At 43.3% G+C, this 27,859-nt stretch overlaps 1 protein-coding gene across 3 annotated transcripts in view; it reads left to right on the top strand.

The window, feature by feature from the left end:
* The window catches only part of si:dkey-106n21.1 (solute carrier family 23 member 1), a 47,080-nt gene extending 19,749 nt beyond the window's left edge, over positions 1-27,331 (top strand). For all 3 annotated transcript variants that reach the window (XM_052061227.1, XM_052061226.1, XM_052061225.1), the window contains 10 exons: positions 1,118-1,275; positions 2,935-3,115; positions 3,726-3,907; positions 5,318-5,435; positions 10,454-10,610; positions 14,897-15,150; positions 18,107-18,271; positions 20,925-21,033; positions 26,035-26,130; positions 26,883-27,331. In XM_052061227.1, the coding sequence (XP_051917187.1) occupies positions 1,118-1,275; positions 2,935-3,115; positions 3,726-3,907; positions 5,318-5,435; positions 10,454-10,610; positions 14,897-15,150; positions 18,107-18,271; positions 20,925-21,033; positions 26,035-26,130; positions 26,883-27,079 (1,617 nt within the window). In that variant the 3' untranslated portion in view covers positions 27,080-27,331. The remainder of the gene's footprint in view (positions 1-1,117; positions 1,276-2,934; positions 3,116-3,725; positions 3,908-5,317; positions 5,436-10,453; positions 10,611-14,896; positions 15,151-18,106; positions 18,272-20,924; positions 21,034-26,034; positions 26,131-26,882) is intronic.
* Positions 27,332-27,859: the final 528 nt, after the last annotated feature.

The raw sequence follows: 27,859 nt of genomic DNA, 5'->3' as shown, positions 1-27,859 counted from the left end.
TTTGTTTAAAATGGATCGGTAACAGCTACAACCGTGGCAGGCTGTCAGCCTCAAAGATACATTTTCGCAAATTACACTGCCTATGAAACGCAGTCTGCCGAATGTCAGGAGTTTCCCACGGCTCGCGATCACCGGCCGAGCTCTCCTGGCTCAGTGCTGTGGGTGAATGACCACGGCAGCTAGCTGTTAGCCACTAGCCGCTATCACCAATGACTGATGACTGATGAAAATGGCTGTTCTGAGTTAGCGCGTCTGCCATTATTAGCTGGCTGGATAAGCGGAGCTGACCGAAATATCACTGAATGTTGCTGAATATTTACCAACTCGGTCTGGTTTTGTCAGGAAGGCAGTCACAGTTTCTCTTTGGAGTCAGCTTTCAGAGGACTCCTAGAAATAGGCAAAATGACCCCTAAAATGGCCGCTTCAAAACAGAATGAGAAACCTCCAGTGCATTTTTGGAGATGGTTTCCAGAGGCTTTTTTGGTGGCCTTATCCATGCTAGACATGTCTGTCAAAATGCATGGTATTAAACTGGTTTTGAAGGCGCAATTTTTGAAAATGGTTAATTTGCAGTCATCACTAGTAATTTGGTAAAATAACCCTAAAATGGCTGTTTCAAACCAACATGGCTGACATCCTTTGTTATTTTTTTCTTTGTTTGTTCTACCATGTCAAGCGTTCTACCATGTCAGAGCCGCGTTTCTTGCTGCCAAACGCTGAAGTATTTCATCTAAATATGATTGATGGGTAATTTCAAAACATCAGAGTAATCACTCATCAACTATCTGCTGCAAACTCTCGTCCTGATGGTTACCTCCCTCTGATATCATCTGTCCATTAACAATCAGAGAGTTGCCAGTATATAAAATAAATATTTTAGCAGTCGGTGGTTGTGACGTTGCGAAAAAGGGCGACGAAATTCATCATTGATACAAAGTGTCCCACAGTGCATCGATCGGCATGCGCTTGTGACGCCGTCGCCGTGCTCTTGAGCGATCACGTTCTCCTTTTTTCAATCATGACATGCATAAACGTGAATGGAAGGCTCAAGTCATGTGCACATCATGAGCGAAAAGGAGTTGGTCGTACGTGTCCGACTATGTTGGCTCTGTCGCAGCATTACGTCCTGGCGTTCGGCGGCATCATCGCCATCCCGCTCATCCTTGCCGAGCCGCTCTGCATCGGCGACAACAACATGGCCAAAAGCCAGCTCATCTGCACCATCTTCTTCGTGTCCGGACTCAGCACGTTGCTTCAGGCGAGTATCGGCATCAGGTAAATCATGTGATGAAATTAAATGAAATAAATGAAGAGATGTCTTTTATTTGACCAGTTTTAAAGTAAAACATTGATCAGCCTCTAGATTGGGAAGCCGCCATTTCGACTAACTTTATCCTTTCTTTGTACTTTCCAGCCATTTTCAAAAATTGAAACTTTTAGTTTTTGTTCTTTGTCGCCATCTTGTGACACCCATTGGTAATTCCAAAGCTTTTTGGGTGGGCAGCAATTACTTGCAGACTTTTGGCATTTGCCACAAGGCTTGAGCTCTTTCCCTCCCCTTGGGAACATAACATTTTGAACTTTGCAGATAAAATCCTGTATATCTGTATTCACATTTTGACTGACAATAGACATCCAACTCGATACTGCTCAGTTCAGAGAAACAATTTTAATGATACTGTGAGGGCGGTTGTCGATCCCTCATCTCAGGCAATCGTGACTCAGTGTTTCACACACTTTCGTGAGGACAACACATGCGCACGTACAGGCGCATGCGCACACACTTTCCCTTAACTTCATGCCGAGACAAATTTTTGCAGGTCAGGCTCACGCGCTCTCTCCCGCGTCGTTCATCATCGTCATAAATAACGCTAAGTAAATTTATGTAGGCGGCCCGGTAGTCCAGTGGTGAGCACGTCGGCTTCACAGTGCAGAGGTACCGGGTTCGATTCCAGCTCCGGCCTCCCTGTGTGGAGTTCGCATGTTCTCCCCGGGCCTGCCTAGGTTTTCTCCGGGTGCTCCGGTTTCCTCCCACGTTCCAAAAACATGCGTGGCAGGCTGATTGAACACTCTAAATTGTCCCTAAGTGTGACTGTGAGCGTGGATGGTTGTTTGTCTCTGTGTGCCCTGTGATTGGCTGGCAACCGATTCAGGGTGTCCCCCGCCTACTGCCCGAAGACAGCTGGGATAGGCTCCAGCACCCCCCGCGATCCTAGTGAGGATCAAGCGGTTCGGAAGATGAACGAATGAATAAATTTATGTAAATAACACGTTGAACGCTAAGCGGCGTTCAATGTGTACGCCGCTTAGCGCATTGAGCTCATGTGTGTACAGAACTCCTGGGTGTTATTAAGCATCAGCACGGGGGAGTGAGGCGATGACGATGATGGCGATGCATCCATCTTTATGAGTACGCCGCAGCCTCCCACACAATTGAGTCGTACGTGCTCCGTATTGAAAACCCTGAGCAAATAATGGAGGCTTTTGTCTGAGGCGCGAGCCCACGCAGGTCACAAGAAGCTAAAACGCAACATGAATGCAGAGGCCGGCAAACATTCGGTCACATCTAATCCTTATTTGCTTTGCATCTTTTTTTCACGTTTGCAATGGGCTCCAAGACAAACGGCCTGTTGTGAAGTTAAGATGGGGAAAAAGGGTACAGTTGACGCACATTTTTTCCCTGTAATTCATTCATCACATTTAACATGTTTAAAAAAAAGGGGGGGGAAAAGCACATTTTATTACCGATATGATGTCTACCTTCACACCTCCAAATTTCGTCTCCAAACATTTTGCCAATGGATGTTGCATGATTGTTTCGATGTGTTATTTTTGTCATAGACCAGCAAAGTACAGCCATATTATTGATCTATTTTTTTCATTCAATGGAATTAAAAAAGATAATAATACAGTTCTGATGATGTTTACATGCAGGCTGCCAATTCTCCAGGGCGGGACCTTCAGCTTCATCACTCCCACCCTGGCCATCCTTGCGCTGCCCAAGTGGCAGTGTCCCACCCCGCAAGAGCCTGCCATGTTGTCCGCGCACAACGCCAGCAGCCCGTTGCAGATGACGGAAAGTGGTGACGAAGTGTGGATGTCGAGAATGCGCGAGGTAAGTTCCAAAGTGGTCACATTTATCAACCCACACAACATTGTGGAGCAACCGCACTGGGTGACTTCATTGCGAGGTGCTGCTGCTTTTATTGAGTTTGAATATGTTAATTCATCAAAACTGGAATGAATTTGTTTTTAGAGTACATTGTATTGTTGTTAGAGTGAAGTATCACGATTGTGGTGAATCGTATCACAGTTGCGGTGAATCACATGACAATTGGGTCGATTTGTATTCCAATTTGGGCGTGTCCTATCTTAGTCGGAAAAGCAAACCTTCCGCATTCACTGGACTGCAGCTCAGCAAGTAGCATGACAATTCCCAAACCAAGACGGGGAATATTGCTGACAAATCCGATCCCCCATTCAGGGTATATTCAGAGGGTTTTAGGGGCATTCATTGAATGGCTGTCTGCCTGGGCAGTTCGTCTGTCATTTGTTAAAAGCACATCTGGTAATTTTGAGCCATCAATCTCTGCTCTGTCAACAGAGTATTGCAAATCAAACCCTCATCCCTGACTGAATTGAATCGCATCACGATTGGAGCGTAATCATGGAGGGAGTATCATCATTTGAAATGTAAAGGAACTGAAACGTCTCAACCTTGACAGATCCAAGGAGCAATCTTGGTGTCGTCGCTGGTCCAGATCACGCTGGGCTTCACCGGCCTGGTGGGCTTTGTGCTGCGATACATCGGACCGCTGGCTATCGCGCCCACCATCAACCTCATCGGTCTGTCACTGTTCACCGAGGCGGGCAAGAAGTCAGGCGGCCACTGGGGGATCGCTGCTCTGTGAGTTTGCACAGCTTATGACTGATGCTCATGCGACTACGATGCGACCAAATTTGAAGCGTGTGTACTTGATGGGCGCGGCTCTACTTTAAAGTGTTTTGCGTTTCTGTTTTTACTCATCATGGGCAAAGGGTGAATGGAGGCAACTGAACTTTTTTTGTTTGTTGAAGATATTTCTTATTTTTCTGGTGGGCGTTTCCCGTCGGTGGTTAAAATAGGGTTGCTGCTATTGTTGTCAGGGGTGGCTGCTGAACAACTGTCCTGCATACCAAACAGTTGGCAAAACGGCTCATTAGTGGCAACTCTTCCCATTGACTGAGACAAAAGTAACCTTGATTCAATCTCTGCGGACTACCATGACCTAGTCGCAACTTCGCAATGACAAATGTAGCGTCCATCTGTGCGAGTCTTCTGTTCCCAGACATGGCGAACAAAAATCAAGGATATGCTGCAGTCTCGTTGTTCACAATAACACATAGCATTACCATCAGCAGTCCTCTGTTCTAAATGGAGACCTTGAACAGCGCCCTGGGTCTGCTTTCGACAAACGCCCAGTGTCTGTCTGCGGCGCACGTAAAAGCTTTATGCCACAATTGCAAGGACGATACATCTGCACCCTTGTGTCGCAGTGTGTTTTGATGTTTTGTTTTTTGGTCTTCTCCACTGACTTACTGGGCCAGTAAGTGGCATTTGTCAGTACAAGTGGTTTTGTCACAGAGGTCTAGACGTGACAGCTACAGACGCTTTCAAGAAGCGCTTTTACTCACTTAACGTCGCTTCTACGCCTTGAACGAAGAAATATCTGTGTTTGCACTGAGGGCCACGTTTGAGGGAGTTTTGCGGTGCCCATGTGGACCTTCATACAATATCCAGCTGCGTGGCACAAAGGCTAGAAATTCGTACAGACCAGCGCTACTAGTCTAGACTATTAATTGCTTTTTTTAATGTTTGTATGAATGTAATGTTTTTTAATGTAGAGTCTGGTTTTTTTTCAACATTAGAGACGATAAAGAGTCTCCAATGACACGTTTTTAAACGCAATTAACAATTTCAGATATATGTGGTTTTAAAGAATCTAACAATACAAAATGCAGTCTCACCTGGACTGACAAGTGTTTTTCGGGCAAAAATAATTAAGAGCAGAAGTGTCAGGCGTTAGAATTGATAAAGCGTCCTCTACAAACTTCAGGTCGGTGTGGAGGCAGATAAAATAAACCTTGAAATGAAGACTTGAAGCCAAAGTTAAGCACTTTAAATCGTGGTTAGGAGACATAGTTAGGGTTTCCCACTCGTATTTAAAATGGGGCTTTCGAGCCAGGGTTAAGCTAGCAAGACGAGGTTTGGTTCTCAAATGAGTCTTTTTTGTAAGTTGGCACTCAACCATAGCGATATGCTGTTGTGCGCCCACAGCACAGTGTGCCTCATCCTGCTGTTCTCGCAGTACCTGAGCAAAGTGGACGTGCCACTGATTGCCTACAAGGACAAGAAGTGGAAGGTGTTCCATTACCCTCTCTTCAAGCTCTTCTCGGTGAGTCACCGGCTTCCACGCATGAACTCCTTTGCCCTCGGCGCGCTCTGCCACACAAACGATTATGCTGTTATATGACTGTTGAGTAACCGCTGACACTCACACACCTGCGATGCTGGCCCGATTCCTGAAGCACTTCAAGCGCGACTCAGTTGAATGCACCCGGCCACAGTGCACGTGTTTTTTCCTGAAAATGATGCGTCGACCCGAGTGCCAGAACGTTATCTTGGAGTCACCGAAGAGCTCTCTGAGTCACTCACGCTCCGGGGGTTTGAACGTTGTGACGCAAAAAGAATCAATATAAATTCTGCGGATCTTTGAGTGTGTGCTTTAAGATGATTTACACAAACAATTGAGGGCGTCCCGGCGTAACGGAATGAGCTTCTTTAAAGCGACAGTGAAAGAGAAGTTAACGCCCGGCGGCCATGTCAACATTACAGAGCACCGCTGCATTTGATTGTTTTTACAGGGCAGCTTGAAAAGGATGAATTATCCCCTTCAGGAATTTGATTTGACCCAAAAAGTCATTGTTACTATTCCATCTAAATTACACGACAAAGTACAAGATTCTCTGAGACGCTGATGAGCCTTCCAAGTCAGGGCTTTAAAAAGACTTTACCCGATCACCGGTTTGGGAGTCAATCGACGATCGGCCATCACTGAGCTTGAAAAAGTGACACGTGATCAGTGATTCGATCAGAAGATGAAGCAATACATCTCTTTAAACCATAGTGAAAATTCATTTGAAAAAAATAAATTAAGTCAGAGGCGCAACTCCCGCTCCCCAGCGCAACGTGTTTCCGCTCGCAAGAGGCACTACATGGCTAAAAAAAAAAAAAAAACGAATTATCTTTGGGCTCACACATAAAAAACTATTGCAAAACAGAATACCGTATTTTCACGACCATTCGCCGCAACTCTCTCTCTCTCTATATATATATATACATATATATATATATATACATATATACATGTATATATATATACATATATATATATTAGAGCTGTCAAACGATTAAAATATTTAATCTAATTAAAAATGCAACTGTCATAATTAACTCAAATGAACAAAAAAATTAATCGTGATTACACATTTTTTATCGTTTCTGAATTTCCTTTTACATTTTTTGTACTATTTTTCACCCATTTTAATGCTCTCATCAACATGGAATCATGAATATGTTTTCTATGTGCCAAATGCAAATATTCACTGAAATAACAATTTTGATTTTCAATTTTACATGAACATTTTTCAGTTGGAGCAGTTATTCACACATAATCTCTCACACAATGTTACTGTCCATCAACAACAGTGAAAACAATATTTTGTCACACAACAGCTGCTTTAACAGCTTTTTTTATGAAATCAAAACAGAGCAATATAACATTATAAAGTGCACATCTAAGGTAAACTCGTACTCAGCCTATAGTAGATTTGCATACTGGTATGGTTGCATACTTCGTTTTTCTCAAGTTTACTGTGAACACAGCAGTGTGTTTCTGTATGTTTGTTGAAGAATAACAAGACACCGGACACCAGGGTTCATTATGTGCCGCTGTATTCAAAACTGCCCGCCGTACAAAAAAGCGCACGCACGTCTCCCGTGCTGCTGGGCAAACCATTCTGAAAGAGGGAGGGGGTTACTCCCCCCAACACAGTCAGGCTATGTTGATTGTGTTGGTCCTTCTTACGCGGAAGTCCCTCTACAGTTTTTGTGTAGACCTCATTTCGAATGACAACACTGGAGACGTTTTATTTTCGCTAGGTCGCTACCGCTGTCAGACAAACACAGAGAAGCTCCACCCGCTGTATTTATATGGACGCAGAACACTGTAACCGTCCACACAAAATAGTTCCAAACAAGTAACATCCGCTTGTGACGTGTGCCGCGTTAATCTCGCGAGAAAAAATTTAATCCCTTTAAATTCATTTAAATTAATGCCAATAAAAACGTGCTAAACTGACAGCTCTAATACATACATATACATACATATATATACATATATATAGATTTTTTTATATATATATATATATATATATATATATATATATATATATAAAAAAATCCTCATCTCACCCCTCGGGTGGTGTCCGTCCCTCATTCAGCTCGGGTCCTCTACCAGAGGCCAGGAAGCTTGAGGGTTCTGCGCAGTATCCTTGCTGTTCCCAGTACTGCACATTTCTGGACTGAGATGTCCGATGTTGTTCCAGGGATCTGTTGCAACCACTCATCTAGTTTGGGGGTCACTGCCCCGAGTGCTCCGACAACCACAGGCACTACTTTCACCTTTACCTTCCAGGCTCTCTCCAGCTCCTCTCTGAGCCCTTGGTATTTCTCGAGTTTCTCATGTTCCTTCTTCCTGATGTTTCCATCACTTGGGACCGCTACATCCACTACAACGGCTTTCCTCTGCCCTTTATCTATGATCACGATATCTGGTTGGTTCGCCATTACCATCTTGTCAGTCTGGATCTGGAAGTCCCACAGGATCTTCGCTCTGTCATTCTCCACCACCCTCGGAGGCGTTTCCCATTTTGACCTTGGGGTTTCCAGTCCATACTCCGCACAGATGTTTCGGTAGACTATGCCAGCCACCTGGTTATGGCGTTCCATGTAGGCTTTCCCTGCCAGCATCTTACACCCCGCAGTTATGTTTTGGATCGTCTCAGTTGCCTCTTTGCACAACCTACACCTTGGGTCTTGTCTAGTGTGGTATATCTGGGCCTCGATGGCTCTGGTGCTCAAGGCCTGTTCCTGAGCAGCCAGGATGAGTGCCTCTGTGCTGTCCTTCCTCAACTGGCGGACCGCGATCCACAACCGGACCGCCGACCTCCTCTGTCCGGGCCTCCTCTGTCCGGACCCTCGGCAAATTGTATAAAATAATAAATTATAAAGTGATTTTTACGTTATATATTTTCAATTTTTGGACTATAATCTGCGCATTACCGCGATCGCTTGTTAAAATTATCCGTTGTATTTTTTGCGTGCACGAACAGATGTATTGCAGAGGACGCAGCAGCGCGACTCTGTGTGTGTATAATGTTTGACGAACTGGTAGACGGGGCATGTCGGCGATAACGATGCGCTGATTGGCTCCTCTGAACTTAAAGTGTGCCCATACATCAGCGTCACGCATTCAAATTGGATGATTGTGTCAGGAAACAGACGCATGCGCGACGCCACAGTGTGCTCACAGCTTGAGCACAGGAGAGCCACACACAGACAATTAGACAAGACAAATCGCGGGACGTTTCGATTGTGTGCAGTTTTGCTCCCGTCTACCCGGGGATCTTTGCAGCTGTTTAACAGCAGAACACCGCAACATGTTAAATGAACATCCCAATGGAGTCCTTAAATAATATTTGCATGCCTCAGACATTGCATTCACCTTTAGTGGAAGAACAGCACTGCACATTCCTGTGCTTCCTTGTGTCAGTATTTAAAATGGTTCTTAACTCCTCTTCTGATATATTTTTCAATGATTTCAGAGGGGATGTGAAAAGGGGAATTGTACAAATGAAAATAATATTTTTGTTTTCATTTTTAGTATTTATTTTGGTAAAATGAGTATTTTATTTTGCTTTTGTTAAATTAAGGGAAAAAAAGAAAACTACTGTTTAACAAAGTAAAAAATGTCTTATTTCCCTAAAAGGGCCATTTCTATTATTAAGCAGGCACAACTTAACAAAATAAAAGAGTTCCTCTGCCTCAACACAATACCTCTCATTATTTGCTGTGTACTGGCAAAGTGAATAATTGTTATTTTCATGCCCCCATTATTGGTTGGCATGGTAAAAAGTGGACCGACAGCATTTCTAGTTGAGGACCACTGATTTAGACACTATAGGGCATCACTCACGAGTTAACAAGACATCACTCCGTGTTTATATTGACTGATATGTCATATTTCAAATGATCCTTGCAGTTGTGGATATGTGTATTGCTTGTTCATTTCCCTGTTGTTCGAGTCAAAGGTTTTGTGACTATTGAAAAGTCATGGTGATACATTTTATGTTTCAAATCAATCAATTTGCACTCAGGAGACTTCTGTTTAAGAAAAAGTCAAGTGAATAAGCAGTTGCATGTGATATACCTGTTTCAAATGAACCAAAAGAAATTCTTAAGATTGTTGAAATTAAAATAAAAATGGAAATGTGAAACAGACTGGCTTACTAAAATTTGTTGAACAATATTGTTGTTCAATGTAAAGAATGTCAGCCAAGGTCGGCCCCCCGACATTTTACCACATAAAATCTGGCCCCCTTGGCAAAAAGTTTGGACACCCCTGCTCTATATAAACAGCGTGTCGGCTGTCAGTCAAATTTTGGAACTCAGCGCATACAAAAGACGCTCCACATCATGAGGCGTCCTGTCCATTTTGGAGAAAATGTAAGACTTTCAATGGCGCCTTATAGTCGTGAAAATACGGTAACTCCGGACTGAAGGAGCTTGCGTTTGTTGTAACGTCTTATTTCGTGGATACGATCAATGATGTCATTGATAAATTGCGCAAGAATGCGATTTTAATCCTTGCGATCAGTGTAAGTCTAGTTTTGAGCAAATGTTAGGGGTTTAAAACGTGGGTCTGACTGATCTGCAACAGACGTCATACAATTCCACAACTACATGAAGTCAGACCGTCATAAAATCCTGATGTGAACGAAGTTTCACGCTTGTTTCACAGTCCCAAAAAAAAAAAAAAACACCAGGCAGGAAAACAGGCAAATAAATGCTTGATGCCAGAGCACCCTTGAATCCAAGTAGCTTTTCCAGTTTGAAAACCACTTAAATGTGGCTTCCTTGAACCAGAGCATACCCTGATGCCTCCGCGTTATCTGCCCCGTATAATCCAAAACATAGCGCAGCACGTCCTCAATGTCAACGGACAAAATCCAGGCAGTCCAAATAAAATATCTCAAAGAATTTTCCTTTGGCTTCATCCCATCTGCATCTGATAGCGGCGTTCCCACACTCGTAATTTCCCTGACGTGAAATTTTTGCCTGCTTAAACTCCAGGCCTTGTTCGGAATGTGCGGCGGCTGGCTGGTCTGCTTCTTGCTGACCGTCTTTGAGGTGCTGCCGTCCAAGCCGGACAAATACGGTTACTCGGCGAGGACCGACATTAACCTGGATGCCATCGCCAACTCACCCTGGTTTCACATTCCCTACCCAGGTAACCCCCAAAAACAACCACTTTGCATTAGGTGTTTGGCTGATACCGTATAGACTCACGCTAATATTTCCTGTCATGTGCTTTGAGATGAGTGACCATGACCGCTTTTGGGCTTTCAAAAACAAAAAGAGACCGCCATTTATACATACAGCCACTCCATTTTAAAGCCCAGGTGAGGATTCCAAGGCAAGGTGAGGGTTTCGATTTAAGATTCCAAGTCTGTCTTTGGGTTTTGAACAAGGATTAGGTTTTCAAATGTGTATCGATTACGTAGATAGATAAGTGAAATTCACCGTTCCAGTAGTCTCCACAATGAAAACAGATTCAACTGAGCACAGAACGCAGTCATGTAGTCGACAGAATTTTTTAAAAAAAATAATGACATCTTTCACAGTGTTCTGGACTCTTGTTTCCTGTGCAAGTAGTGCGGTCCATTTTTGCCTCCATTGCTTGAAGGTGCTCTTTACTTCACAGATTCAATTCCACACAGTCAACAGAATCGCTACGACTATTTGAATCGATTATTAAACGTGTGAAGGCAGGCTTTTGGGGGAACTTTAGTCGAGCGATAGCATTATGGATTGTCTTGTTTTTGCAATCAAATATTCATTCATTCATTCATTCATCTTCCGAGCCGCTTGATCCTCACTAGGGTCGCGGGGGGTGCTGGAGCCTATCCCAGCCGTCTTCGGGCAGTAGGCGGGGGAGACACCCTGAGTCGGTTGCCAGCCAATCGCAGGGCACACAGAGACGAACAACCATTTGCACTCACACTCACACCCAGGGACAATTTAGAGTGTTCAATCAGCCTGCCACGCATGTTTTTGGAATGTGGGAGGAAACCGGAGCACCCGGAGAAAACCCACGCAGGCCCGGGGAGAACATGCAAACTCCACACAGGGAGGCCGGAGCTGGAATCGAACCCGGTACCTCTGCACTGTGAAGCCGACGTGCTAACCACTAGACCACCGGGCCGCCCGTGCAATCAAATAACAACACCAAAAAAAAAAAAATACAATATGTATGCAATCCCTCGTTTTGTGGATGATAAATCTACATATTTCCATGTGACACACTGAAATGGATTTGCACTGCCCTTGCTCTTATCTGTTTTTCGGAATCAGAATCATCTTCATTGGCCAAGTATGTAGAAAACACAAGGGATTTAACTCCGGTAGTACAGGCTACACTAGTATTGCAATAAAAAAGCAACTACGATAAACAAGGACATGACATGAAGTATCGAAAGGCTTTGCGTAATGTAAGGCTACCATTGTACGGCAGTGGCACCCAATGACAGCTGTGCGACAAAGTGCAGAGTCATCGAGCAGAGATCAAGTGATCACTGGTACAATAGCACACTATGACGGCTGTGCAGTTGGTGCAGATAATCTTTGCACTATGGAATATTGATCGACTGTGGAATATTGATCGACGACATTTGTTCATGTCTGTAGAGAGCTGGAGCTACAATGATCAGTGCGGTAATACTGTTCTACAGGGGTGTGCAAAAATGCAAAGAGCCACTATAGACTTGGGTTACTGTTTAGGGAGTTAACGGCGAGAAGGAAGAAGCTGTTTGAATTTCTGTTGGTTTTGGTGCGCATGGTTCGGGAGCGCTTGCTTGGAGGGAGCCATTTTAAAGGCTCTTTTCAAACTTCCTATAGCACAGTGACTCACTAAAGTGCCTGGCATGTATAAGTGCAAAGATTAAACACATACGCTGGCACAATTACAATGATCAACTCAAGTTCCTGAAAGACCTATACTGGAGACAATTATAAATGTTTAGCGGACACGCAAGCTGCGCCTTTACAAACGTGGGCCGCGGACATAAAGGAGACATTGTGGATGCCCCCCCCAGCCGTCATAATTTCAAAGCGCTCCCACATGCCTTCATAACATGCGCTGTTGTCTTCTTCAAAACACCACATGGATTAAGAATTATTGTTACGATAATTAATAATTACGATACACTGCTGGACAAATGGCGAGTCCGGCTTTCATTACCATTAATGCTCTGGGTAACGTTTGGAGTGGCTGCACCATGAGCATCGACTCTTAAAAATGCAGCTGCAGACTGCCCACCAAGTGCAAGCCCCGACAAAGACTGCAGGCATTGTAGTTTCCCTTGAGGAAGCAACACTTCACCCTGCGCCTCAAAAGGGCCTCTTAAATAACACACCATCGATTTTTGAATAAAGCCAATGATTGAAGAGAGAAAAGTTTTCGTCACAGTCGCATATCCCGCCCCCAAACACATTTTTGCTTTGTGATTGGTGTGGCTCGGCATAAATCTGCGATGGAGTTTTTTTTTTTTTTTTTGGATGAGTGAAGGGTATAAAATCAATTTCACTTAAAAATGCAAATATTTTTTTGAATTGGGGATTTTATTTTAAAGTGGTATCGCTCCGCCTGAGTACAAGCAAGTCTAGTTTGTAGAGTGAGGACACATTTGATCGGTCGCTACTTTTCTATGACATAAGCACAGCAAACAGGGTAGTCGAGCCTCTGGAGTGACAAGGCAAACTTTTGACAAAATCCAGAACCAGTTGCACAAGGTCACACATAAGTAACTCACTTAGCCTGAAACATGACGCAGGGAGTCTGGAAAATATTGGGATGGCTTGAGTAGGGATGATTTAGACCAGGGGTGCCCATTAGGGAGATCCTGATCTACCGGTAGATCTAAGACAGGTCCCAAGTAGATCCGAGGAGTGTCGAGAAGAAAAAAAAACAAACATTTGTGTGTCTTTGTACATGTTAGTAATATATTTTTTGTGTTAATATACACTGCACACTAATCAGTCTCATTTTCACTAAAAAAAATATTTAAAAAATAAAATAAAGCAGGTACATCTTAAATTTGTGTGTGTGTGTGTGTGTGTGTGTGCGTGTGCGCGAAGCAAGGGTAGATCCCGTGAGGTCAGTTGATCAAAAAGTAGATTTTCGATCCAAAAAGTTTGGGCACCCCGTATTTAGACTAAAGTAGTGACTACTTGCTCCTGGCGAAGGCTTACATTTTGGCATGCATCTTACTTCATTCTAATTACTCAATACGAAAGCTAGCCTGTCTGGGACCGGTCACGTGTATCGGAACCCATTGTTCGATACGTGCGGCACAGGTCTCCTTTGAGGAATTTCCCACGGAGGAGAGTGCGGTACCAGAACACAGCATTTTTCTTACGACGATTTCACTCAGTTAACAAAAACAGGGCCTTTCGCATGAACAGAATCTGATTTTGTAAAGGAAAAACCACAACAAATCATATAAATGTTCCAAAAAAACTTTCCATTGAAGCTGAAAGACGCCTTATGTGCCAGAACAAAAGCATGATTTTCCTTCTTATAATGACAAGGAAAGTCCTGCAAGTGATTGAACATTTCACAGCGCGTGAGCAGATCCTCAACTCTCATGTTGTGTAGCAGGTCAAATTGACCGGTTTAAAAAAAGTTGACTTTTATTCATTTCATTTTTTAAGAATCATTTATATTAAATATGCAGGAGATCACTTATAACAACCAATAACATTTTTGGTGTATCAAAGAAACAAGCGTGGTCAAAAAATGTCTAAATCAGGGGTGGGAAAAGTATGGCCCATAGGCCACCTACAGCCCACTTTATTCTATAGTCAGGCTCACCCAGCATTTATTAAAATATTAATTTCCTTAACTTTTCTTAATTTGTCTTAGATTATTGATTATGGGATTTGTTGTAAACAATAACCTCTGTGAAAAATGTATGGTTTACATTATAGTTTAGTTACAATTGCTTAACCAATTATATTTAAATGAATTATAATTCAGTTAAAAATGAGAACAACCGATTAATCATAGAAACAAATCATTTTACATATTTTAAATTCTGTACATTCATGTTCCCCCCCAACCACACCTGCGAATGCTGGGCTCAACATACCACCCGAAATGCTCGCATATGCCCCCGTTTTTTTCAATGTGTGTCCGATGGCACAGAGCAAGTCTGTGTTTTAATGCTCCGACCCGTACATACAGTAAGGGCGCTCCAATTCTGTGTCCTTCTGTCAGACTGCACATAGAAGCCAGCACGCACGGCATGTTAGACCCTTCCCATATAAACATAAATGAAGAAATATCCACGTCTGGATGTGTGCAGCCCTGAAATGATGTGGCCCGTCTGTCGGTTTTAAAAACAAACTTGAGCAAAAAAGATTACAATCTCCTGGTCTGAATTAAATGGGATTTTCAATAACACACACCCTTCATTTTCCTGAAAAATTGACAATCCTGAAATACACTTTTTGCAGGTCAGTGGGGCTTGCCAACTGTCAGCGTGTCATCGGTGCTAGGCATGATGGCAGGTGTTTTGGCATCCACCATGGAGTCGATTGGCGACTACTACGCCTGTGCCCGGCTGTCGGGCGCACCGCCACCGCCGACCCATGCCATCAACCGCGGCATCGCCGTTGAGGGCATCGGCTGTATCTTGGCTGGTTTATGGGGGACGGGCAATGGGACCACCTCCTACAGCCAGAACATCGCTGCACTAGGCATCACCAAGGTACTGTGAAACCCTTTCCATATGCGGTTAGCTATTCATGAATTCACCTAGTTTTTAGTGAGATGGGAACAACATATAGTGAAAAACTGCATGAAATTGCCCCTCCTAAATAAATAAATAAACGGTGCCCATAGTAATAATTTGAACCTAAAACACAACCCAAAAACTGATCCACGAGCAGGTAATTTCAAAAATTTTCAACCCAATGCTTAAAAATAAATGACTAACAGATGAGTTAATTTGGGGAAAAAATAAGTGAAAATAAAAATGTCTTACCAATTTGGTACATGGCAGAGAAGAGTGTTGCGAACAAGCCTGCCAAATGTGAATGAATGCAATCAATAAATATTTAATCTGTGACATGAAAATATACCAGCTAGCTTAGCGCGAGTTAGCAGCATGTACAAGTGGACGGATTGATGACTCCACAAGGATAAGTGCTTCAGAAAAGGAATGGCATCTTCAAAACAGAGTTAATACATTTTTTAAACAAATCACTTGACAATGAACAACTGCTTTGGGATCATTGCGTTATATTGATCGTTTTAACTGGGAAAGTGGGCAATTTCAAACAAGTTATAGCTCTTAACGAAGGGTGTTGGGTCACTGTGCGAAGGAAATAAACATGTATGCGACTCTTTATCACATTAAATATTTGCCGCTGCTACTCTCCAATTTCTCCTTGTAAGAACTAGTGTTTCGAACAACGCCGTTTACTGTCAACCACTCAAGCAGGGCGTTGAGAGATTCGCAAGGGACACAGCAGGGTTGCTGTTTGTTTTATCTCAAAAGATCACGAAGTTGCAGGAAGCAGCTTCAATTGTCGGGTCGGCGGCGGCAGCGTTTGCCAATAAATGTCCATCTAATACTGTATCAGAAATGCACTGGCGTGACATTTGAGATGCTGCCTAAGTGCTACAAAAGTACACGAATGATACCCTAAGCCTGACTTTCAACTTTGCTTTGAAACCTTGACTCTTGTTCCAAGGTACAACACTGGATTGAAACTTAACCTTAAAACCCTAACTCTTGTTTTAAATTCTTGCAAATAGACAAACAAATAAATAAACAAACATTCCGACCCTTTATTGAAACTCTGACTCTGATTTGAAACCGTAATCTCACTTGAGGCCAAAGTTGCAACCCAGTAAACCAGGTTTGAAACTTTGCTTCTTAATCCCTACTACATCTAGAAAACCCTGACTGCAACTCCAGTAGGTTTAAAGCTCTACTTCTACGATTTTAGCTAGGATTAAAACCCCTTATTCAAAACCTGACTCTCTAACCCTGACCCAGATTTTTATTGCAATTTTAGACTGTGACCCTGACTTGAACCCTACATTTTATACCTGATTTAGTCCAGAAATCCTAACTCAGGGTTACAACACAAATGTGACGCCCGATCTTGAAACTCTCAAGTTGCCAGTACAAGGCATCTGTCTGTGCTGAGAGCTATCGTAAATTACAACAGCAAAGGCCATAAATGTCACTGAACTGCATTTCATGAGTTTTAAGAGATGCCCAGTCTCAAAATAAAGAGTACAAACAGGATGTTTTTTACAACTAATAAATACCCGTATTAATAATATGCATGCGGTTGCGGATGCAAAATAAAAGTACAGTGCGGTGTTGCAATCATCTTTTGTTTACTGTTCCTGGACTGAAGGTGAGATGTGGTTTTCATTGGACAGCAATAAGAGGACATGTCAGTCCTTTGATTGACAGATGATCATCCAGGGGCCGTACCCTGCTTTATCAAAATCAACAGCAGCATGCATCAATGCACCGAAAAAAGCTGAACGCAGCACATCTGAGGTGTTCATTACTTTTCCAATTTCTGCCTGATATGACAGCGCTGTTGACAGGATACTTCTTAACATGGAGGCAAAACACTTCTCTGCCTCTGCAGCAGCTCATGTTGCTCCTCTCTAATTTCTCCTTGGAAAAATAATTCCTGGCGTTAAGCGCCAGCTTAGTCAAGTCAAGTGATGACTGAAGTGATCTTTCCTAGGGACACGTCTGGATCACGTTGTACTATGGGCAACATATTGTTAAATGGACCGGTGAGGATAGAGACGGCTTGCCACAGATTACCTGCAATTCAGGTTCGACGTTAGGGTAGAGGGCGAAGGGGTTCATATTGTTTAGGAGTTAGGGAGCTAAATTTGGTACGGAATTTGATTGTGGCTTTGGGTGGTTTTAGTGACTGTTAGTTAGGGTCAAGAGTTAAGGAGTTATGGTTACAATTTTGTGGGGATGGTTTGCATTAGGAAATGAAGGGTTGGGGCTGGGTGGAGTTAGGATTGGTTTGGTTTTAGAGTCTGAGGGATCGGGTTATTTCAAGATTATGTCAAGCCTCGTCAGGTCCTGAAAACATCCAGTATCTATGCTCAATTGCCAATTTAAGGATTTGATGATCATGGGAAATGGTTCTAATCCAAGGTAGCTGTGGTCAAAGCCTCATCCCTCCACTATCTGAGCCGGTTATCCTCACGAGGGTTGCGGGCGTGCTTTAGCCTTTGCCAGATGGAACTCTGTGGACCTCTGTAATGAGAGTCTGACAAGCTAACCTGTCGATCAACATGCCGCTGGTCAAAGCCTTCTAGTCATAGCTGGTCAAAGCCTTCTAGTCATATTTTACTGATCCACTTCCAACTTGGATCCACAGTATGAATGCAATTTATTTTGGTCAGACTGCAAATGCATTAGAATAATATTCTAAAAACTGCTAAGAAATTAAAATGTTGACTATACATTTGATGCACTCAACATGTCTGCTATCTGAAGCCAAGTCTGCGGCACACTGCCCGAGACCAACTTAAAGGAAGCTCTCCAAAGGCTTTGTACTTTTGGGCATGGGTTCTCTGATGCTAGTTTTGCCTATGATGAAAGACTGTTCTATCACTAACACCACCCCTTCCCCTAACTTACCTCCCCCTTGTGCTGTGCACCCTAGGTTGGCAGCAGACTGGTACTCCAGACGACTGGAATTCTCATGATTGTCCTGGGAATCTTTGGGAAGTTTGGAGCCGTTTTTATTACGATCCCAGATCCAGTTATCGGGGGCATGTTTCTCATTATGTTTGGAATGATTGCCGCCGTAGGCATATCAAATCTGCAGGTAGGCAGACGCACAATTCACAATACAAAAAAAAAAAAAAAATGTTGCCATTGATTTACACACTGTCTGCATACCTGAAATAGTGAGCTGGGTGATTTTATTCAGGGAGAGGCCTTCATTTTTGTGGGAATTATGTGAGAAATGTTTGTGGTATATGGTACATTAGATTCTAATTTCCTCAAGTACAATTTTATCCTGGCATCCCATTGGCTAAGAGAGACTTCCACAGGATATGTCAATGTGTGTGGAGAGACACGTCGCTCTATGCAGCGTCCTCCTCATGCACCCCTCGGGCCATGAGGTGTTCCGATAGTTTTACGTAAATGTGAATCACCCAGAAAAAGTGTTCAGCAGTCGGGTGATCGCTCACTCTGCTGATGTTTGCCTTGTTTGTGTTTTGATGTTTGTGCATGTTAAATCGCTCCATGTACAGCACTTTGTATGCAGCGATGGCTGTTTGAAAGTGCTCTATAAATACTGTTGACTTGACTTGAACATTTTCAAAGGATTGTTAAAAGCCAACAAAAACAAACATCCTTTGAATCAGTTCTTGACAAAACGGCAGGCAAAAACCACTTCTGAGAGGGAATATGAATGAAAGAGGGCAAAAAATGAGGAGAATGCAGTCAAAAGTTAAATGACCATCGTTTTGATCCTTTACATTACTCTATTCTTTGTTTTTTACATTATGCACAACTCTCATTTATTGTGCAATAATTGAATTGTAACAATTATTTGGTACATATTTTTCTGCATTTTTACGCTTTAGAAAACGTTAATGTCTGAATTTTAGTGGGGCTTGGAATGGATTAGGGAATTTACATGGAAAACGCGTCTCTACTTACAAAATTGTCTCGTTAAGAAATTTCTCCCAGAAGCAATTAATTTCGTAAGTAGAGGTACCACTGTAATTATTTCGTAAGTAGAGGTACCACTGTAATTATTTCACAGTGTTGACCCATGTAAAGTAGATAAATATACAAACAAATGCATAAATGAATACTTTTTGCTCCACACTATCATCTGCATCTGAACGTTTTTTTTTTTTGTTTTTTTTTAAACCTGATGGTACAGATCATTACTCGGCATAAGCTACCAGAATGTGCTGGCCAGGTACATTCAGCCAATCACAGATGCAACCAGAAGACAAGCATGTTGTTTAAATTATTACAGAAATAGCTCCATTAACATTAACAAGACACACTGAATTTTGCTCAGTTAAATGGTAATCCGGTCACACACGTATTGTCTGTCAGAGATGACGTGAACAGCGCCTTTGCATTTATCACTTCAAGGGGAAGAAATCATTTGCAGGCATTTGGAAGTAATTATGGGCAAGCATCGACTATTAAGCAATAAATACCGCACCCTCCCTACATCATGTGGAAATTATTTTGAAAACAAAAAAAGAAACGTCAAACAAGCTCACGAAAGACAGACGTGACTGAAAAGAATGTACTCAACCATTTGGTTGTTTTCATGTTTCACAGCAGTATTCGCCATTCGTGTCCCGGTTCCCAGAATTCTTAGCAAGGGAGAATCTGTTTGCTTCTTCAATCAGGGAAAACCGACAAAAACATCAAGAAATCTTTCCCACGTTGTACTTTCCCCCGTCTATACCGAGCCGCAAAGCAGCATTCTGTAGGAAACACAGAAACGTATTGCTAAATGGCTCTCTTGACATGCGGGTATTGAAAGCTCATGAAAACAAGGAAGAGATTCCTGCAGACAGCACCACTTTAAGAATAGATAAAAACAAGGACAAAAATGTGTTTTAGAATGATCCTTACTAGTGATTTGTCATTCACATGGTCAAAACCGCAAAAGCTTGTGTGGGAAAAAAGTAGCGAGCATTATGTACCGCATCGGGTATTTTTGATTTGAGTCCAGTTATTGTTTTTGTTCATGTTCATTTCCTCTTTGAACTTTTTTTTCCGCGATTTTTCAGTTCAAGTTGGGTTCAAACGCATCACGCAGCAAAACAATTCCATCAAGTTCTAGTTATTCCTTGATGTTGTTCATTGCAAAAAACTGGTATCTCTTATATATACTTTAATTGTAAAATGTTGTGCTTTTATCTTTATTCTATCATCAGAACATGAAAATCTAGAGAAATATCAGGGACTGAAGGGAGAACTGCAGAAAATGTAGAGGGGAAAGGCAACAGTGGCACCAGTTGAGATCGGGGCACTGGTGGCAGATAGCCCCAAGCTGGAAGGCTGGCTCTGGCAGATGTCAGGAACAACATCCGACAACGCTGTGTAGAAGAGCGCAATACTGCGAACAGCTGCGATCCCTTTACTCACCAAAATGTCTCTATTTCTTTTTAAGATTCGACTTTTTTCCCTCCATGAAAGAATCCAAATTCATCTTGAGAAAAACGACTTGAAGCTCTTTTTTTTCCTCGAAAAGAAAAAAAAATACAACTTTATCTGAGCAGGACAGCCTGATGAAATACAAACATGGAAAACAATATTCCCAAATGGAAGAAAATTTGAATCCGTGTACACAGTAAATCTCAATGAACATGCCACATATCACATCATGATGCGAAATGGATTTCATCATTGGAAAATTTAAAAAGCAACGTATAATAGTTTGCATCTGCCAATAAAATTGATATCCTGTAGTTCATCTCTTTTTGTGTCTTCAGTATGTGGACCTCAACTCGTCTCGTAACCTGCTCATCCTTGGCTTCTCCACGTTCAGCGGTCTTGTGTTGCCCACATGGTTTCACTCCAACTCCGGAATCATCGACACAGGTAAATACAAGTTCACACCTCATCTTATAAAACCAGCCATGACGTGGGTCTTAGTCCCCCCCCCCACCCCAACACGTACATTTACACTTATTCACTTCCTCACACTACTGCGGGGGGCTCACCGTGCCAAGGTACAGGGTTCGATTCCGGCCTCCCTGTGTGGACTTTGCGTGTTCTCTCTGTGCCTTTTCGCCGAGTACTCTGGTTTCCTCCCACATTCCAAAAACATGCGTGGCGGGTTCATGGAACACTCGAAATTGTCCCAAGATGTGAGTGTGAGCGCGGTTGATTGTTTGTCTCTGTGTGCCCTGCAATTGGCTGGCAAACAGTTCAGGGTGTACTCCGCCAACTGCCTGAAGATAGCTGGGATGGGCTCCAGCACACCTGCGAACCTCGTGAGGATAAAGCGGTTCAGAAAATGGATGGGTGGATAGATAAATAGATCATACATCACACATGCATGCATGCGCACACACACACACACGGGATTGTCTGGCATCCAAACAGGCATAAATTTCAGTCGTTGGCAATAAATGAGCTCTCCCTTTTTTTTTTTTTACATTTTAATTTTTGTCTTGATGGGTTTTAAATCGTCAAATTGTATTGTTCATTTGCAACTTTCACAAAAAACATGCAGGGCAGTCACGACATTAATATTTTAAATATTTAAAATGCATGTTTGATGAATGGGAGTGTGGGCTGGCAGATTATGTACCTCCGCAGGATAGCAGCGGTCGTGCCAGTCCTTAATCTCCCATAAAACCCAAAAGGCCTTCCTAAATCCCACGGGGCCCAGATGGCAATGGCTGCTCACTCACCCTTTGAGTCCCCTGGCCCAGATTTCACGTACCTAATTGCCTTAACGTCTGCTTTTGCCTGCTCGTTTGTTTGGGCTGAAGTAAGGATTTCAAGGAATGGATATTTGTAACTCGCTTTGTCAGTTCTGAACTGCGCAGCTCCACCTTTAGGAGACGCCGATGGCAAGCTGTTAGGGTACTGATTACCTATCCCTCATGTCCAAATGAAGCTGGATATCAGGGATATTGAATACCGTGTAACCTCAGAAATAAGACCACCTATGTTACTGCTCAAGGTGGTCTTATTTCTGAAGTGGCATGCAGTAATGATAATGCAGAAGTAATGTGGCTCACATGCAACAATATACTGTAGCATCATGTATACACAATGAGTAATAAATGATGGATTGTACATGCAACTGTATTGTACACAAAAGAAATTTAAGCATTTGAATAGTCTATGTATGTATACGGCAAGAGAAAAAAAATTACAGCTACAAACTATGGTTCTTAGAAGAAGTAACTATCCAAAGTAGATTGTCGTTTCTTGCTATTGTGTTTCAAAGCAGCCTCTTGCAGTCCAGACTCTACAGACATAATGTTGCAACGGATGGAGTCTAGACTGTTGACAATAGCAAACTGCTTCAATTCCCCGGCCCATTTCATTGCTTCCGTGTAGCTTTTGATCAACGGTTCTGCTGGACATGGCTCATCTGGCTCCTCATCGTCTGACTACACGGTTTCTCCTCTGGTGGCTGAAGTTTTGGTTGTTTTATACTCCTCTACTAAGTCTTTCTCCCATCCCTGTTGGAGATCTTCAATAGCTGGTGCCTCTTCATCTACTGTGGTGTACTCGTTGAGGGATAAGGAGCTCTCCAGATGCAGATGGTCCACTGTGTCTTGCAAGAGCTCACCAAGCTGTGTGAGACTGTCACCTTCGTCGGGAGTGTCACTGCAGATGCTGCCCTCTTCTGAAATAACACCAGCTTTTTCAAAGCAACGCTTTATGGTGTGTGCCTTCACATTCTGGACTGCAGTATGAATCCAATGGCATGCATCTAAAACGTTGATGCCCTTTGAAATTTCTGATGCAGAGCCCTTTTTCATTTGGCACAGTACAGCACGAAGGAGAGACGTACGATAGTGGCACTTCATGTTCTGGATGATGCCCAGATCTAGTGGTTGCAACACTGATGTAGTGTTCGCTGGTAAAAACTGCAGCGTGACATTAGAGAATTCCAAAGCAGCTGGGTGACAGGGTGCATTGTCCAGCAACAACAACACGCGTCTCTTCTTTTTCTGCATCTTTGCATTGAACGCTGTCAGCCATTCGTGAAAAATTTCACTCGTCATCCATGCTTTACGATTTGCTGTCCACAACACAGGCAGATTTTTGATGTCGACATTTTTGAAACAGCGAGGCTTCACTCTTGCCAATAACTAACGGCTTCTCAATCTCTCCTGTGGCACTTACACACATAACTACGGTTAAACGCTCTTTAGCTTTCTTTCCACCAGCACAATCACTACCCTTGATCACAAGTGATTTATCAGGTAGAGCTCGATAGAGAGATGGACTGTCTCAGGATCTACGCTGGCTCGCTCTCCTGACAGCTTAGCGCCTCCAATGTTGTGCCTTGTTTTGAAACGATCCAGCCAACCGTTGGACGCTTTAAAGACTTCGTCCTTTTTAAGCTCCATCGCGTATTCTCGTGCCTGTTCCTGGATCATCTGTCCGCTGATAGGGATATTCTGACTGCGCGCTTTCTGAAACCATCGCCAAGTTAGCTCGTCCACGTCGTCGTAGTCACTTCGGTAGCACAGGCGTTTTCTAGAAGAGCTAGCGTTTGCTTGGTATGCGTCTAGGAGCTCCCGTTTCTTCTTCAAAATGGTTTGGATTTGAGTTTTTCCAACTCCAAACCCCTCAGCCAATGTTCGCTGGCTCGATCCTGGCTGCTCACTGGCTCGAATAACTTCAATTTTCTGTTGTAGGGTCAAATCAATTCTCTTCTTGCTTGCTGCCATTTTCACACCTGATCGCAATTATGAGGCGATAGCTTCCTGGGACCGGATATTGCGGTTGCAATTCTGAATTCCGGGGTGGTCTCATTTCTAGGGTTTCAATACAATACAATACATAGGCGTTCTATTTGTTACTGTACAAAACCGGTCGTATTTTTAAGGTGGTCGTTTAAATGAGGTGGTAGCATAGCGGGGTTTCACTGTACATGTTCGAACTACCATTAGGCCAGTTAAGCGTCCATTTGCAATGTAGGGGTAGAATATGTACTTTTTTTCAGTGTCCCACCAATACTATTCATCCTTGTCAGACTACTACTCCCTGCTATACTTCAACTACAACTACCACATCCCATGACCACAACATTTTGTTGTTCTACTACTAGTATAACAATCATCTTTTCCATCCATCCATCCATCCATTTTCCGATCCGCTTATCCTCACAAGGGTACTGGTGCCTATCCCAGCCATCTTCGGGCAGTAGGCGGGGGGACACCCCGAACCGGTAGCCAGCCAATTGTATGGCATAGAGATGAACAACCATCCACGCTCACACTGTCACCTAGGGACAATTTAGACTGTTCAAACAGCCTGCCATGAATGTTTTTGGAATGGGGGAGGAAATCGAAGTACCCGGAGAAAACCCACGCAAGCCCTGGGAGAACACGCAAACTCCACACAGGAAGGCCAGAGCTGGAATTGAACTGTGGGGTCGACGCACAAACCACTGGGCCGCCGAAATAATCTTTTTTTCCCTGAAAATTTCTTCAAATATTAATAAGGTAGGATGATATCCTTTATTTGTCCCACACTGGGGAAATTGAATAGTTTGTTCTGTACATAGGTGCGAGGACAACAACACATTGTGTAGAAACGTGCACATTTCCACCACGTCTGATGACTTAAATTTGCTCACAGCTCGGAGGGTCCGGTCCAGAAAATGGGCCGTGGCTCATGGTTCGAGGACCGGTGGGTGGGGACCCTTGTGTATTAGAGCACCTGACACAGAAGCAAAGCCTGAACGTGCAATCTTTCAATGTGACACCAAGTTCATCATTTGGCGAGGCATGACAAACGTGAACGGGAAGCCGCAAACAAAAGGGGCACTAACCCTAAGATGGTGCTCTCGGTATCTTCTGAGGAAAGTGCTTATCTGCGGTGGGGCTGGTCTGCCGCTGTCAGGTCTAGGCCGCTTAGCATCCCAATCCTCTTGGCGCTCCCGCCCCTCTGTAATCTGCCTGTCTCAGATAAGCAATGCTTGGCGGAGGAGAGCCCTGTGGCTCGCTCCGTTGCCCCGACCGCCTGCCAGACAAGTTGAGAAAAGGTCCTGAAATTTTGACCGGCGTTGTGAACTTGAAGGGATGCTTCATGAGGCGGTCACATATTCACCGTGACAGGTGAACAGTACATTCTAAGAAGTCCAATCTTCTGTTCATTTACTTTTTTGATAAATCTGGGTTTCATCGCTTATTCCCTATTGAAATGACTGCAACACTTCTACTACACTAGAGCGTTCAAAACTTTTGCTACTTCTACTACTCCAAGTTCTGCTCCTGCTAAGTAGCTGTGCTATCACGAATACTACTTACTTCAACCAGACAATCTTTTTTATTTTTTACTCCTGTTACAACTACTATTTATAACACTTGCTTCTAATCCGACTTTTACAACCACTATTAAAAATACACACGACCAGGATTCTTCTTTTACTGATATGTTTACCAATACCAATTAAAATAATAAACTGAACCGTGGGTGCTGAGGCTTTTCCTCATCGAGCCTACCCGTGCTTGTGTTCTCCTGTAATCCATTCATTCGAGACGAGAGACAGTTTTCCCTCGAATGCCCTCATAATCCTCACACCAATTAAAATAACTACCACATGTACCCCTAAGCGCCATAGGAATGAAATGTTTTTTGGGAAACAAAGTTGTAAAATGGCAATACATTTCTCAGAATGAAAATAAAGTCATAATCTTGTCAAGAACCAAACTGGAACATTCTCGTCATGTCAAATTAACGAGGGAAGAAAGTTCAACTTATTCTACCCTCATTCAAGAACCACTGCTCCGATCGGCACCACTTCACTCTGACCTCTGGGCCCTCTGTGGATGTCCATAATTTACATCGGTTACATTCCATCTTTACAAGCGTTAAAGCGTGTGCGTGTGCTGTCTTTTGAAGGAATCAAGGAACTAGACCAGATCATTGTGGTGCTCTTCACGACACACATGTTCATTGGCGGCTTCTTTGGTTTCATTCTGGACAACACCATTCCAGGTAAGATTAATGTGCCCTGTTCTCTGTCGACATAAGACTGGGTAATATGATCGTGTGCTTTTTGTTTTTGCCCCTTATGGGATTTGCTTCATCTCTCCTGAAATCATCAAGTTAGAAATATGTTTTTTTTTTTCTTGACAGATACAGCGAACCTCTATTCATTTGCGATTCGCTCAACGTGACGTCAATTTTTTGGGGTGGACCCTATCCCTAGATACTTAAAAAAGTCACCGATCCATGAAATCTAAACATATATTTGTGCACAGCATTATTCTAGACCAAGTTTATCTCCCAACATGAATCTTGAATATTTAAATGATTACTCCTAAGCTCCTCTTTACAGAAACCAGGATGTTGGTATCATCGTAAACCGAGGACCTGCTGTCATCATGTTTTCCTTCTGGCTTCTCCTGTCAGGAGTTGCCAGAGCAAGTCATCATTTTCCTCTCATACACAAACTGTCCTCATGTATTTTCTTACTACAACTATCAACCTTCTCTGCAGTTCCATAGTCACCGCCCTTCTATCAATATACTCTCTCTTCTCTGGACCTGTCTTAACATCTAAGTTGACTTTTTCCTCTGCCTAGCAGTGAATGAGTTAAAGTTGCTCATTGCTTGCTGAAAAAGCCATGTGAGTGTACGTGGCTTACATCAGCATGGCGGGTGGCCGTGGGGGGGCACATTTATTCACGAAAAAAATCCTCAAAAGTATCAATTAAGCAGCCCGCGGTGTTTTTCTTCCTCCCCCAGGCAGCGCAGAGGAGCGAGGCCTTCGCAAGTGGCAGCAGCACACGGCAAACCAGGGAAGCCAGACCACGTGCGACGAGTCGTGCTATGACATTCCCTTCTGCAACGTCATCTGGCGGCGCTTTCGCTTCTTCCGCTACTTACCCTTTCTACCGTCATACAAGGGCAGCCAGCGGGGGACGCCGGAGGCCTCACCGTGATGGCCTCCTTTCTTTTCTCCATATTTGACACTCAACATGAACACAACAGTTTACAAACAGTGCAACAAAATGGATGTTACTACGTTTCAGTAATACCAGAGGAGAAAGTAAGTGCCGTATTTCCGCAAATAGTGGCAAAGGTTCATGTTTTCATTTTCACTCAACCGCAGGCGGGGAAATTGTCTTATTAGTGGGTCACCGGTACCGTATACAGCAGTGTAGTTTATGTCAAGGGACAGTGGAATCTAAAACTCGATCTAAATGAGTATTTTTGGAGATATGCAAAGAAATCACAAGAAAGCAGGCATAAGCACGGCTGGCTACACACAATAGGGCTGTTCACACGGCAAGATTTGGTCCGGTGCTGACCCAGTAGAGCGTTCACACGTGCAAATTAGCTCCGGCGTAGCCCCGGAAAAGAGCTTATACCGGACCAAATTTGACCCACCTCAGGGAGGTGGGTCAAATATTTGCTCCACAGCAAATGCTAGTTTGCGAAGCAGCACCGGTATAAATTTGCACGTGTGAACGTAACTGGGTTAAATTAGCTCCAGAGCAAATGCTTGTGAAGAGTACGTATGGCGAGAATGCGTTGCTTTTGTGCTCTGTCGGACTTCCGTAATGTGTTGATTCATAACGACACAAGATTTGGCTAGTAACATCTTTCCTTTTGTAGGAGAATGGACTGTCTCGGAGTTGTTTGTTCCTTTGTTGTTTGTTCACAACCCCCCGCACCCCATAGAATTTATTTTGTGATTTCCTCTCTTGATTTTCTGTTTG

This window comes from Hippocampus zosterae, chromosome 3 (genome assembly GCF_025434085.1).
Source record: "Hippocampus zosterae strain Florida chromosome 3, ASM2543408v3, whole genome shotgun sequence".
In the NCBI taxonomy this organism is placed as follows: domain Eukaryota; kingdom Metazoa; phylum Chordata; class Actinopteri; order Syngnathiformes; family Syngnathidae; genus Hippocampus; species Hippocampus zosterae.
This window is presented reverse-complemented; position numbering and strand designations above follow the sequence as displayed.